At 46.7% G+C, this 13,491-nt stretch overlaps 1 protein-coding gene across 1 annotated transcript; it reads left to right on the plus strand.

Annotated features, from left to right (window-relative positions):
• The first annotated feature begins 5 nt into the window (after window positions 1–5).
• clstn3 (calsyntenin 3) lies at window positions 6–13,174 on the plus strand. Its single transcript, XM_035411105.1, has 19 exons — window positions 6–477; window positions 1,358–1,424; window positions 2,823–2,945; window positions 3,184–3,388; window positions 3,656–3,864; window positions 4,214–4,363; window positions 4,634–4,819; window positions 5,046–5,333; window positions 5,794–5,906; window positions 6,215–6,374; window positions 6,719–6,778; window positions 6,930–7,078; window positions 7,692–7,840; window positions 8,356–8,582; window positions 9,311–9,472; window positions 10,212–10,357; window positions 10,576–10,711; window positions 11,078–11,262; window positions 11,424–13,174. The coding sequence occupies exons 2-19, from the start codon at window positions 1,358–1,360 to the stop codon at window positions 11,571–11,573; spliced, it is 2,865 nt and encodes a 954-aa protein (XP_035266996.1). The 5' UTR covers window positions 6–477; the 3' UTR covers window positions 11,574–13,174.
• Window positions 13,175–13,491: the final 317 nt, after the last annotated feature.

The raw sequence follows: 13,491 nt of genomic DNA on the forward strand, positions 1-13,491 counted from the left end.
GTCCGGGCGGGGAGAGAAGAGATAGGTAGGGTGGTGTGGAAACGAGGAGGTCGCTCCCAAACTGCCTGTCAGTAAATGGAAGCAAAATGGAAATTAATATTGTGCGGAGCACCAATTAAGAAACGAAATAGTTGTACGCAAGTACTGACTGGGGAGAGCGTGTAGCCTAATCAATGCACTGTGACGACACTGTTTTGATACTGTACATGAACAGAGACACGGGGACAGCAGAGGGGTGAGCGAGAAGGACGCAGTGTGGGCGGGTAGAGATACGGAGAGGGAGGTGGCATCGATACCTCAGCATCGTCGTTTTCACACGACGTCTGCTGAAAACGGGGACGGCAAACTGACAGTGCTCACTGAATACGCATTCCAGTTTGAAATCTAAACGTAGACACTGCTTAATATCAACATCACTCCATTCACCTGTCATTTGAACTCGATCAAGCGGAGAAGGAGAGGGGAGGCAGACGAGAGGTGAGACTGATGCTCTGATAGAGGAAAACGTACAGGGTACCAAAATCGTTACAGTATTGTGAAACCCCAGGATTCTAGGTTTTTTTTTTTTTTTTGCCAGAAACGTTAGTCATTTTGAAGCCTTATTGTAACTGCAATGACCGCTGCCGTCAAAAGTGGCCGAACCCATTTATTCCATCAAAAATGTTTTTTTTAAAAATCACTGAATGCGGTGGCATATACGCGTTTATATATGTTTATCCCAGCTTATTTAATGTCTTGTCTCTATATAGTATAGCCTATGCAGCCTATATGTCTTTTTTCTGTGTCTGTTTTTAGATCTGTTTCTTTATCTATTTAGCCCACGAATAACTAGAAAATGAACGTCGTTCGTTAAAAAGATACTAGCCTAAACGTGATTGTTTAAATCAAATTTTAGGCAAATAGTCGTGATTTCTGTATTTTGATGACACATCTGCAACCCTTTGTAGCAGTACTTGCACATGCACACCTGCATTTATGCAGGTATGCCTGGCGGCCAACTGTATGTTGGCTCGGACCTGTTCATCGCACTTCATTACAGTCATTTACATTGGTATATTTACAGTTTGATTTACTCCATCTCAGACTATGAATATGCATCAGTCTTTTAAAACTTTGTGTGTGTGTGTGTGTAGTGACAGGAATTGTGAGATAGTATGATATGTTATTTTCCAATAATTATTATTTAAAAAAATGTTTTTCTCACTTGGATTAGATATCTGAAATTGTTAGATATCTGAAGTTGTTGGTTAAATTTATGCATGCCTATCTGTCCCATCTTTCCATGCACTACTCATTTACAGTAGCCGTGCTTATTTCTTACCCTGCTCCCTCCTCTACCCTTTCCATCCCACTACAGATGGAAAGGGTCAGTGTCCTCTCCCTTCTCCTACTGTGTTTGACTTGGGGTGTCTACAGCAACAAAGGTCAGTTTTTATTTATTTATTTATTTAAAGTATCAGTATTACCATAATTATTACTATGACAATGGTTGCTATTGTCTTTTTATATTATATATATATCATTTAGTTGTTTTATATCAAATTAAATTATTGTAGTTGTACAATGCTTGTTTGGTGTTAGGTCATTTATCATAACATCAGAGCTTAATACCATAATACCATGATTTCATATGCAACACTATTGGTATGGATATCAAACCTTCCATATATCCTGTCAGAGTGTATGTGCATATGTGCTGTGGCATTCAGAGATAAGCCTGTCCTGCATCAATCCCTTATTTTTTCTGACCATCATATTTTTACTTACTGCCAGTGCAGAAACTACGGGAGGAAAATAGGCAAACGACGGGGAAGAAAAGTCTAAAAGAGGAAGAGAAAGAAGCATATGCAGTAACAGGAAAAGAAAAAATAAAGTGGGACAGAGAGAGGGAGAGAGAGAGATCAAAAGTGATGTATTTCAATATGTAATCCTGTGTGTAATCCCTGGGCCAGATGTTCAGATTAATATTGCGTTGCTTGTCAGTGAGTGAGAGAGAGAGGGAGGACGAGAGATAGATGGTTGAAAAAGAGATGGATTGAATATGGGGGAAAAGTGAAGGGAAAAGGAGGATGACATTTTCAGGCAGACAGAAAGAAATGCGTATTGTGATGTTTGCTGAGTTAGCATCAGCCGGTTTCCTGATTTCTCCAACCACGGGCTTCCTCATCCGGAGATTAGTATGAGCTTGGCTGGACTCAGTTATACCACAAGGAAAATCCGGCACGTGAAAGACGTACAGTGATTTCAGTCTGAGAGAAGACCACAGGTAGGCTTGTATCCGTGTGGTTATATGCAGTGCAGTATGTAGGTCACCCAGGCCTGTCCACAGGCAAATCCACCCCCCACCTCATTGCCAACTTCACAAAGGATATAGTTTTCATTTCATGGCTCTATACTTCAGCTGCATTTTAAACAGAATAATCTGCCGGAAGAATCAATGGCATCTGCATTTTTTAAAACGTTTCTCTTGTGCTATTATTTTGCTTGCAGTGTGTCATGCATATTTATTGTTGTTCTGCATAAGCTTTCACAAGTTCCTATTTGTTGCCATTGTAAGTGAGGAACAGATACAGTTCTGAGAATGCCAACTGCTCCATCTCTCTTGCGAGCGCCAAATATTTATATGATGCGGTATTTAACTCTGGGATTGGAGCACGGCCAGTTGAAATGTTCCCTTCCTGAATTATTCGACTAATCAGTCCCAGGTGTGGATTGGCACCTGTTCTGAGGTTCTCCAGCCTGTGGCAAATTGCTTGATCCCTGCCCAGTTTGTGAGGGTCGGTCTGCTGAATGGCATCTCCTTGGTTCCCCATTTCGCGCAGCCAATAAGCATAAGCCATGGATCGAGACGGAGTACCAGGGGATCGTGATGGAGAACGACAACACTGTGCTTCTGAATCCCCCGCTCTTTGCCCTGGACAAGGATGCCCCTCTACACTACGCAGGTAGCCATCTTTCAGCGTTACATAAATGCCTGTCTGTGATGGACTGCAGTGTCCTTTCCTGCAACTGTACCTTATACTTTATTGCACTTTATTGTCATATCCTCTCGCCCATTCTACCCATTCTCTCTCTCTCTCTCTCTCTCTCTCTCTCTCTCTCACTCTCTCTCTCTCTGTAGCTATGTGTAATAATGGTATGCTTTTACCTGTATAAACCTACTTCCTCCTCTGTCCACGGTAGGAGAGATTTGTGGGTTCAGGGTGCACAGTGGCACCTCAGGTGGGGCTCAGTTTGAGGCTGTGGTCCTGGATCGGTCGACGGGGGAGGGCCTGGTCCGTGCCAAAGAGCCTTTGGACTGTGAGAGCCAACGGGAGCACAGCTTCACCATCCAGGCATACGACTGCGGGGAAGGTCCTGACGGGGTCAACAGCAAGAAATCACACAAGTGAGGAAAAACTACAATTCCCAGAGAACTTAATTGATCGCTGATTGTGAATGGGTGTTGGTGTATATGGGTGACAGTATTTTAAAAATAAGCTGTAATTTTGTATCTAATACTGCACAACAGGTGCCTCAGAAGATCACAGTGTCATGTGAGGCTTATTGAACCTCAGTATTAGAGCTGAAATCCTTCGAGAGATTCAGTAACTCTTTGTCTCATTAGCTCTGCAGGTGTGATCTCTCTCTCTTCCCCCCCCCCCCCCCCCCCCAGGGCCACTGTTCACGTGCGTGTCAATGATGTAAACGAGTTCTCCCCCGTGTTTGTGGAGCGGCGGTACGAGGCGTCCGTGCCGGAGGGGCGTCTGTTCGACCGCATCGTTAGGGTGGAGGCGCTGGATGCAGACTGCTCCCCACAGTACAGCCAGATCTGCTTCTATGACATCATCACTCCCAATGTGCCCTTTGCGATTGACAATGACGGTAGGAGACAGGGACCCGCTGTTCCGCTTCCACTTCATTTCCGCACTTCCATAATGGCTGCGTAGCCATGGTTTTCACACGCATCTCTTGGCCTGATTGGACGATGAACAATCAGCAGTTGTCGTGAGACTGATGAAACTAGATTGTGCAGTGACTTTCCATTGCTTCGGTGAATGAGGTCTTTAAGTGTCTGTGGGTGAGGTGAAATTCTTCTATGCTGTGGGTCAAGCTGGGCTAGGGGTAGCACAGCGGCATTGTTTGACGGCCTCATGTGAATGGCCCTTCATTGTCTTTCCTAGGCCCGGCTCTCATTGTCTCTGTTAACCCCATCGTTGCTCTTCAATCGCAGGCAACATTAAGAACACCGAGCCTCTGGACTCCAAGCGACAGCGCCTTCACAGCTTCTGGGTGACCGCGTTCGACTGCGGCAAGAACCGCGCCCAGGCGGACGCCCAGGTCATCGTGACCGTCAAGCCCTCCTGCAGGCCTGGCTGGATGGGTAAATAACTGCCCGACTGTCTCCTGCACGCTAGGGCTTTCTGCTCGAGGGCCCGCAGCTGAAAATGAGCTTTTAGCTTTCAGCTAACTCTGGTACAGCTAATGAGGTTAGCGTGGTTCCTGCTACATTTAACAAATAGATCTATTGCAAACAGCTAGCTCACTGTCACTATCACCGCAAGCAGCCCTGATCACAGTATGCTAACGTAGCCTTGCTAGGCTCGCTGCAGGCTGTAGAGATGACCGTTGGGAACGCTCTGCTTTCCTCAAGGATGGTCGAAGCGGGTGGAGTACACCCCTGGGTCTGGCAGCATTCCCCTGTTCCCCAGCCTGCACTTGGAGACCTGCGAAGAGACTGTTTGGAACATCCAGGCCACCGTAGAGCTGCAGACTGGCCATATTGGGAAGGGGTGCGACAGAGACAGCTACTCTGACAGATCGGTGCGCAGGCTGTGTGGTGAGTGAATCTATTCTTATTCCAAGAGGGCGGTCCCTGGTGACCCTGGAGAAAAGATAAAGCAATGTAAATATTCCTGCTGTCAGCAAGTAATCTGTTATTAATTAGCCATCAAGCTAATTATACACAGTCCTATTTTTTAAACATTAGATCTTTTGCATCGTTTTAACAGAAACATTACAGTTTGTGTGGCTGGAAAAATTTTTGGCTTCCCCTGTCCCTCCAGGTGCAGTGAGGGGGGAGGTAGACCTGCTCCCACCCCCTTCCCCGGCAGCCAATTGGACAGCAAGCCTCCCCACTCTCCCTTCCCCCGATTCGTCGCTTGTGTTCTCCTTCAATGGTTCGACGCACGTTGCCGTGGTTCCCGATTCAGTGGCTGCTGCAGTGCCCGGAGACCACTTCACCCTCCAATTATGGATGCGAAGGGGAGGGGCTAACACTCAACCCCCAGCTAATCAGGCCAGAGGGACACGCAGGGAAGAAGAGACCATTGTGTGCAGCACTGCCAGGAATGGTTAGTCACGGCAATTAATCCACATCTTGAATGACAGAAAAACTCGTAAAGGCACAGGTGTGGAGTATTCCTGTAACGTTACGTGCATAACCTGTTTGGTATTCAGAATGTAACGATTACGTTAGTCGTGGCCTGACAGCCTATCGCTTCCCTTCTGTCTGCTCAATGTCACAATTTGTTTACCGTATGAGTTACACCTTGTGAGTTAATTTGAGCTGGGCTGATTGTGTTGCCGTTTAGGTCCTTTTATGCTGTGGGTTATCCTGCGAGTATCTTGCTAATTTGCATATTCCTTGTCTACACTGTAATTTCTACTGCTCGTCAAGTCAACCCACATAGACGCGTCTGTCAAATAGCATGATAAAAATAACACATCTATCCTATTTTTAAGTAATAGTGCTCTCTCTCATCCCCCCCTCTCTTTCATCCCCCCCACCTTTTCTCTCCCTCTCTCTCTCAGATGACTCCTTCTCACACTTCTCTCTGTCTGTGCATGGGTGTCGGCTGTCCCTGTTCTACTGGCCGGATGTCGCTGCCGCTCGCCCTGTTAAGTTCCTGTGGAAGCTGGAGCAGGTACTCCAGGAGCACCAGCGTGGGCGGACTGCGAGTAGTGGGGAGGTGGGGGGCGGGGAGGGGGCGAAATGGACGTGCGCGGGGTTAAGTGATCTGGAGTGGGCTTACTGGTTTCTCAGGGATTGCTCTGTTTACAGCTGCAGCTTGTATAAGCAGGCTTAGAGGTCTCATTTGAGGGGATTATTGACATGAGCTGGAGTGTCAATAACAAGGTCTGGCTGCTCTCTCTCTCTGTCAGTCCTCCGGGTGGTGTATTGCATGCTCTGCCTTTCTGCCTGTCACCGACCCTCTCTCTCCGTCTCTCTCAGGTGTGTGACAGTGAGTGGCACCACCTCTCCCTCAGTGTCCAGTACCCCTCTGTCACTTTGTACGTCGACGGCGTGACCTTTGACCCTGCACTTATCCATGACAACGGAGCCATTCCCAGTCCCGCCCCACGTCAGCGATTGGTCATTGGCGCATGCTGGGGTACCTATCAATCGAACCGCAACCACACAGAATAACGTATGGCGCCAACATTGGCGATAGTCAGTCTGCTGCTGAGAAAATCGTGGAAGGTTTTAATGTCATTCAGACAAATAGATTTTTCTACTGAGATGATCTCAGTCAGTCAGCCAGCCAGCTAAATCAATGACTGTCATTCATTTGTAATGAAACAGCAGGCTTCTCGGCGTGTCAGACTGTGAGATCGTTCTTGATTACGCAGTAGGTAGCAGGAAGGTCCGCTAATTACCCCTGAAATTCCTCATTAATTTGCGCGCCGATACGAGTCCCGCTGCGATGAATAATGTTAACATCCCTCCCCCTGGCAGAGCCCGAGCAGAAGCAGAAAGACATCGTGAACAACAGCATCCCCGAGGGCCGGGACACAGGTGAGCCTTCGCCTCCGCCATGTCGGCACGCGTCCCTGTTCGTATCCGCCCCGCCGCCACCACTGCCACCGCCACCGCCACCGCCACCGCCGTGCTGCTCGGGCCGCCCAGACAGAGCCGCTCTGTGTGTTTCCCCCTCTGTGGCCTGCAGGGAGGTACGCGGGGGGTTACCGAGGCCTGCTCTCCGGGGTGACGGTGCGTTCCGGAAGCGTGGAGCCTCACAGCGTGGTGGAGTGCCTGTACGCCTGCAGGGAGGGGCTGGACTTCGGCGACCTGGAGACTCTGGGCTCAGGAATGAAGGTGACGAGCTTGTGTTTAAAAAAAAAAAAGACACTGACTGTGACGTCAGAGCTGCCTGATATGGAACGCGTAGTGCAACATAGCAGTCCCGCAGAGCTGCAGGGTGTGCCGGCTTTTGTTATTACTCAGTACTTAACTGACAAAAAAAAAACCAGTATACAGTTGAATTACCTGACCTGGGTTGACAGGACCGGATGGGTGGCTGATTTAAAAGGGAAAACAAAAGGCAACACGGCCTGCGGCTCTCCAGGAGCAGGGCTGCAGCCTCCTGTGGAATGTGCTGTGAGAGGCGTTACGTGCATTCCTGCAACGCAGTGACTGCGCAGCTCAGTGTCCAATGCAGTGACTGCGCAGCTCAGTCTCCAATGCAGTGACTGCGCAGCTCAGTCTCCAATGCAGTGACTGCGCAGCTCAGTCTCCAATGCAGTGACTGCGCAGCTCAGTCTCCAATGCAGTGACTCCGCAGCTCAGTCTCCAATGCAGTGACTGCGCAGCTCAGTCTCCAGTGCAGTGACTCCGCAGCTCACTCTCCAATGCAGTGACTGCGCAGCTCAGTCTCCAATGCAGTGACTGCAGTGACTGCTCATTGTCACGCCCTGTCTCTCTCTCTTAGGTGCACGTGAACCCCAGTCAGTCTGTGCTGGTCCTGGAAGGGGACGACATCGAAAGCTTCAACCGCGCGGTACAGCAGGTCACGTACAGAAACTCCCTTCGCTTCGCCACGCCGGGGGTTCGGCCCCTCAAACTCACCACCTCCCTCAGGTGAGGCCACTTGGATTAGCCATCTGCCAACGCATTCTGCCAACGTTGTCCGTGGCGTCCATGTTCACGCCACACACTGAGGGTAAACGACTCATTAAGGCTGTCCGTCTGCCTCTCCAGAGCTGCTGGACTTAAGCTTCGTGAATTTACCGCTGACCTGTGCTCAAATTGCAGATACGGCATTAAGCCTACTTCAGACCAAAGATTTGTGACGCAACAAAACCGTTTAGAATGTTTGCTGAGAGGAGCTGCAGCAGCGCGATCGACCCGTCTCAGAGCGTCTGATGCCGCCGCTCGCCATTGCAGGCGATTCAAGCTGTCTAATCGCAGTTGGCGAATTTTAGAATGTTGCAAAGGGTCGCCAGTTGCAGCTGGTTGTGTCGCGAGTCTTTGGCCTGAGCTGGGTACATGCTATTTCTGTGCGCATCACGCAGGCTCGCCAGTTGGAGGCAGCTCAGTGTGCACTTCTCCGTGTGGGATTTTCACACTCTGTTTTCCTTCCTCTGCCTGTCCAGGTGTTTCAGTGAGGAGGGCTGTCTGTCTCTCAGGCAGCTGGAGGGCTACCTGGTGGTCCTCCAGCCCGACGCCCCGCTCATCTCCCTCTCCGGGGTGGGGCCCCACCTGGCACGGCCGGCTCCCGAGTTTGAAGGGCCCCGCGGGGTGGCCCTGTTCCCAGAGCTGAGGATCGTGTGCTCGCTCTCCCACGCCGTCAACACTGCCGTGCAAGGCATGGAGGGAGGGGGTGAGTCCGTGCATGCACCCCCCCCCCCACCCCCCCGCACACCCCCATCCCAGCTCCCCCACAGACCGCTGAGTCATGTCTGCCGATCCAAATTACTCACCGGCACAGCCCCGGCAGTGGGCAGCAGGGCTAAACAGAGACGGAATTAGAGAAATAATTAGCATGCGGCGTGTTCCTGAAGAGCCGCGGCGTGCCTCACACACGCTCGCGGGGGTCTGTTCTCTCCAGGAAATGGATTTAGCTCCAACCTCGTCGTTGACTCCGATCCATTAACGAGTGCCCAGGCTGCTATTTGGACCGCGCAAACAGTGAATCTGCAGTTACTGCAGGTTTCTCACTCATTAGCGAGCAGCTATTCCACAGCTTGGCTGCCATATTTGGCAGGTTCAGTGTGCCTTTTTGTGAGAGGTCCTCTGGATACACCTGTGTTTGTCTCTGTCTGGTTGAAACCTCTCTCCCACTCACTCTCTCTCAGACTATTTCAATTTCGGTTCAGTTTAAATGCTTTATTGTCATGGCATATTTTGCAGTGCATATTGCCAAATCTTGCATGTTTGTCACAATAATTTAATTGTCATAACAGTTACAAGGACAATAATCAAAGCAAATAACACTGGCAAAGAATAAAAAAGAATAAATATACATATATAAAATAAATATAAATATATAAAAAATAACAATAAAAATAGTAATAATAACAATAAGCTGTCTGTCTGTCTCTCTCTCAGCGCTCATGTCAGATGCAGTGGCCCATACACTGGACAGCTGTGAAGTCCAGCCCTTGGGGGAGGAGTTAAACCCAGAGTGGGAGGAGCTTCTTGTGGACACGGAATCATTACGAGAGAAGGGACTGGACATCATCAACACAACAGCTTATTTAACTGTTACAGGTACAAACTATCGGCCTGCGTGTGTATCTACATTTGCCTTTGCTTTTATATACTACAGTCCATATTCAGCAGAATTATGCCGTCTTGAAATACGTTTGTTGTTATATATTGCTACGGCACATTTGTTCTCAGGAAGAAATGTATGATAAATGGCTGAAAATGAGAAATAGGTGCCATCCTACACGTAGAGTTATATGAGGCTTGAAATCATTTGCTGGCATAGGAGCTGTTGATTCACCTACTCTCAATTGTTATGAGACGAAACAAAAAAAACATGAGCTTAGGCAGCCATCGTCTGTGTAATGCTTGGGCTGGTTCAATAGCATCGGAGACGTTTCACTACTATGAAGAGTGTCTGATTGCATCTGAATGCACTCTGGGGACTGGTCATCCTAAAATTCTTAAATTGCTGCATTGTTTCTTTTTTTTGGCACTCAGCTGTATAAAGTGGAATTTGAGTTAATGTGGCTCGAATTCAGCTTGAGGGACAAAAAAAGATTCATGTCAAATAAACTGTCCTTCTCTTAGAGCCCCCAGCAGCGATTTTTTACAGTTGATATTCAAAACTACTGTATATGCAAATAATGTATCACGAACATATCAAATCATCTTTTATATGTGAATTAAGACCCTAAATTCTCTCAAAAATTTTCAGTCTGATTTTTTTGTGAAATGTTAATTATTCCCCTCCTCGCCCTCTCTCTTTTTCTTTTGCTCTCTCTCTCTCTCTCTCTCTCAGGAGCTGAGTCTATCTCAGTGTACGAGGACGTTCTCCGGTCCATTCGCTACCGGCTGGCCAAAGGCTCCGCCCGCTTCGAGAGACGATTCCGTCTGTCCTGCTCAGAGATGAACGGACGGTACACAAGCAATGAGCTCACGTTAGAGGTAAACCCTGCATTAACTGCTCAAAGTTTTGTTGACTTAGCTGGTTCTAGTGCTGCAGAGTTCATGAGTAATTACCTCAGAAATAGGTACACCAATGGAATTATGACCTGACCTCTGTACTGTTAATTAGATCAGTGTGCATCAAAGTTAGATTGGCGGCCATGTTGTTTTGGGGTCTTTCTGTGGTGCTGTAGTGTTAACACTCCTCTTTCTCTCAGGTGAATTTCCTGCACTCTCTAGACAGTCTGTATCACCCCTCACACCTCCTGGCCTCACAACAGCAATTCCTGCACCCTTCTCACCACTCAGGAGAGCTCAGTGGACACACCCTACCCAACCCACATCGCAACTCTGGTACGTCTGCCTGTCTGTTCGTGTGTCCGCACGCCTCTTTTTGCGACAGATTCTCTTAGTCGTCACGCCAAGTCCATTGCCTGTCTATGTTTCTCTCTGTGTTTTTGTCTGTCCTTAACTCAACTAGTTGTCCACATATTGGCACCCCTTGGCTCTTTTCTCAACTCTGGAAAATGTCTCTCTCTCTGTTTGCATATTTGTTTGTTTGAGTTTTTACCACTCACTCTCCAGTCTGCATCCAGCATCTGGTACCTGTCTGTCTCTCAGTCTGTATGTCTCTCTTTCTCTTTAAATTGACACACTTCCTCAAGCTTCTGTCTTCATGAGTTACCGTGGTGCTCTATCTCTCTCTTTTTCCTGTCTCAGTGGTACCAGGAGCAGCCACAGTGATCATTATGGTCTGCGTGGGGTTCTTGGTTGTCATGGTGATCCTGGGCGTGTTCCGAATTCGCTCCATCCATCGCCGCGGTGATGGGGACAGGGGCGGTTCAAAGGATGGTAGCAGCCAATGGGATGACTCTGCACTCACCATCATTGTCAACCCCATGGAGGTAAAACCAGCATACAAATTCAGCAAAACAGTGAACAGATTTTATGCCAAACTTATGTTTGTGTGTCCACCTGTGTGTGCATCTCTCCTTCTTTGTCTGTACTTGCTGTGGTATAGAGAATGTGCATTTGCAGTCTGCTGATGGTGTCTTGTTTCTCTCAGACCTATGAGTCTCGCATGGGGACATCGGGAGACACAGAGGGAGAAGGCGAGGAGGACGAAGAAGTGGTGGACTCACCTGGTGATGCCAGCGATGATCAGCGAATCATCATCAAGAAAGAAGGGAGGGATGGCCCTCCCAGGCGTTACTGAGCCAATTAGCACACAGCTTCTTCACTGACTGCACAGCACTACGAACACCTGGCTCTGCGCATTTTTAAATCACCACACACCTATCTGTAGAATGTAAGCTCACAAACACCGTGCACAATATATACTGCACTACTCAGTAGCACTCCGGTGCATTCAGCCTTCACCCACACATTATTACTGCACAACTATTGACCACCTAATCGTAATGCAGACCTCTTGACTGAAAAAGGGCCAAATATGTATTTGCTACTTTGTGCTTTACCATGCCGTTAGCCTCAATGCGAAATCACCAAGACGAAGTTTCTGGAGAAAATAGATCCGGCACAACAGTAAAAAAGCAAATACTCCACAACATGAAAGGTATTTCACAATGCATTCCATAACAAACCACCTCAACAAAAAAACATGTATCTATAAATAAATGCATCACATTTACACCATAAACACACCCTAGATATACTCAGAGACCAATTAAATTGTGCATAGTCTAGCAGGTAAATAAAAGAAAAGAGAAAAAAAAGCTAGATCATTACCTGCTTTGTAAACACGGTTCTTGACTAGAGGGTTCTCTTTGCTGCACAATCTATATTTAACATTCCTTTACTCCCCCAACACAATACTCCACTAAATAAAGACAGAGGGCAAAACAATGCTAATTTGCCTGTCGATGATTGACACCACCGTTGCTACAGAAAGCGGGCACTCCAGAGCCTCTCAGTGCACAGCTGATTCACATTCACCACAAAGCCTGTCTGCTATACAGCGGCTCACAACACAATACCACATCTGCTATATTTAGAATGTCAGCTCAGCTTGGGCCGTCTTGATTGTACTGAAATTTCTGTAAATACGAAACACATTATTATTATTATTATTATTATTATTATTATGGGAAGTTGTATTTTTTCTGCTGTGCTAAAACAAACCGAGGAGTTCTATTACAATAAATTGTGAAGATATATATATTTTTTACACTCTAATCTACTTTAATGGTCACAGAAACAACTGTAGTGATGGTGATGATAATAATGGTAATAATCATGGTAATTATTATAATAAGAAACTAGCTTGTTGCGTGTAATTTAATTTGTGTGTTTAACTCTGTAATTAAATTGTTCATATTTTGATCACAGTGAACTGAGAGACACAATGTTGTGATGATTTGTTCTCCTCTCTCTCTCTCGCTCTCTGTCTCTCTCTCTCTTTAGCATGAAAATGCTCTTCTGTCTCTTGCCGTTTCTTTCTTTCCCTTCTTTATCTGTTCAAAAATACCATTTCACCCCCATTTTCTGTCCCCTCTCTCTTTTGTTCTTTGTACATCCCTCCATTTTTCCACTGTCTCATCCTCTAGCTCTCTGTCTGTGTCAGTGTACAGTGATAATCTGTCAGTAAATAAAGCCTGTTGTTTTCCAGTGTAATGTTAAGAATGACAAAACTGCATTAATAACTTATTTTATTATTACTATATTATTATTGCAATATTAACTAGAATTATTGATACAGGAATCATTTATTGTGACATGGATGATATTGACCAAATATTATTAATAACTGTCAAATTCCCATTACAAATTCATAATAAAAACATTAGGATGATGTCAGCATGTTGCGTTTGGAATTTTACCGCAATATTCTGTGTCATACTGCAGTAAGCAAACATTTCTCAACTCTAGTGTCAACTCTAGGGTCCCCAAGGAGTAAGATTGAGTCATCTCTTCTTAATTGCCAAAAGTTTTTTTTAAATTTTTTTTTGAAGCATTGTGTTTAATGTGTGCCTTGATGGAGACTACAATGTGGGGTGTAGATTGACACAAAGCTACATTCCGATGTGTCTCTATTGAGCTGTGTATCTCACAACCTAAATCTTGTGTTTTATGCTCCTTAGTTTAGGGGGAATGCCTCCTAAATTATACATTTT

Source organism: Anguilla anguilla, chromosome 1 (assembly GCF_013347855.1).
Source record: "Anguilla anguilla isolate fAngAng1 chromosome 1, fAngAng1.pri, whole genome shotgun sequence".
Taxonomy (NCBI): domain Eukaryota; kingdom Metazoa; phylum Chordata; class Actinopteri; order Anguilliformes; family Anguillidae; genus Anguilla; species Anguilla anguilla.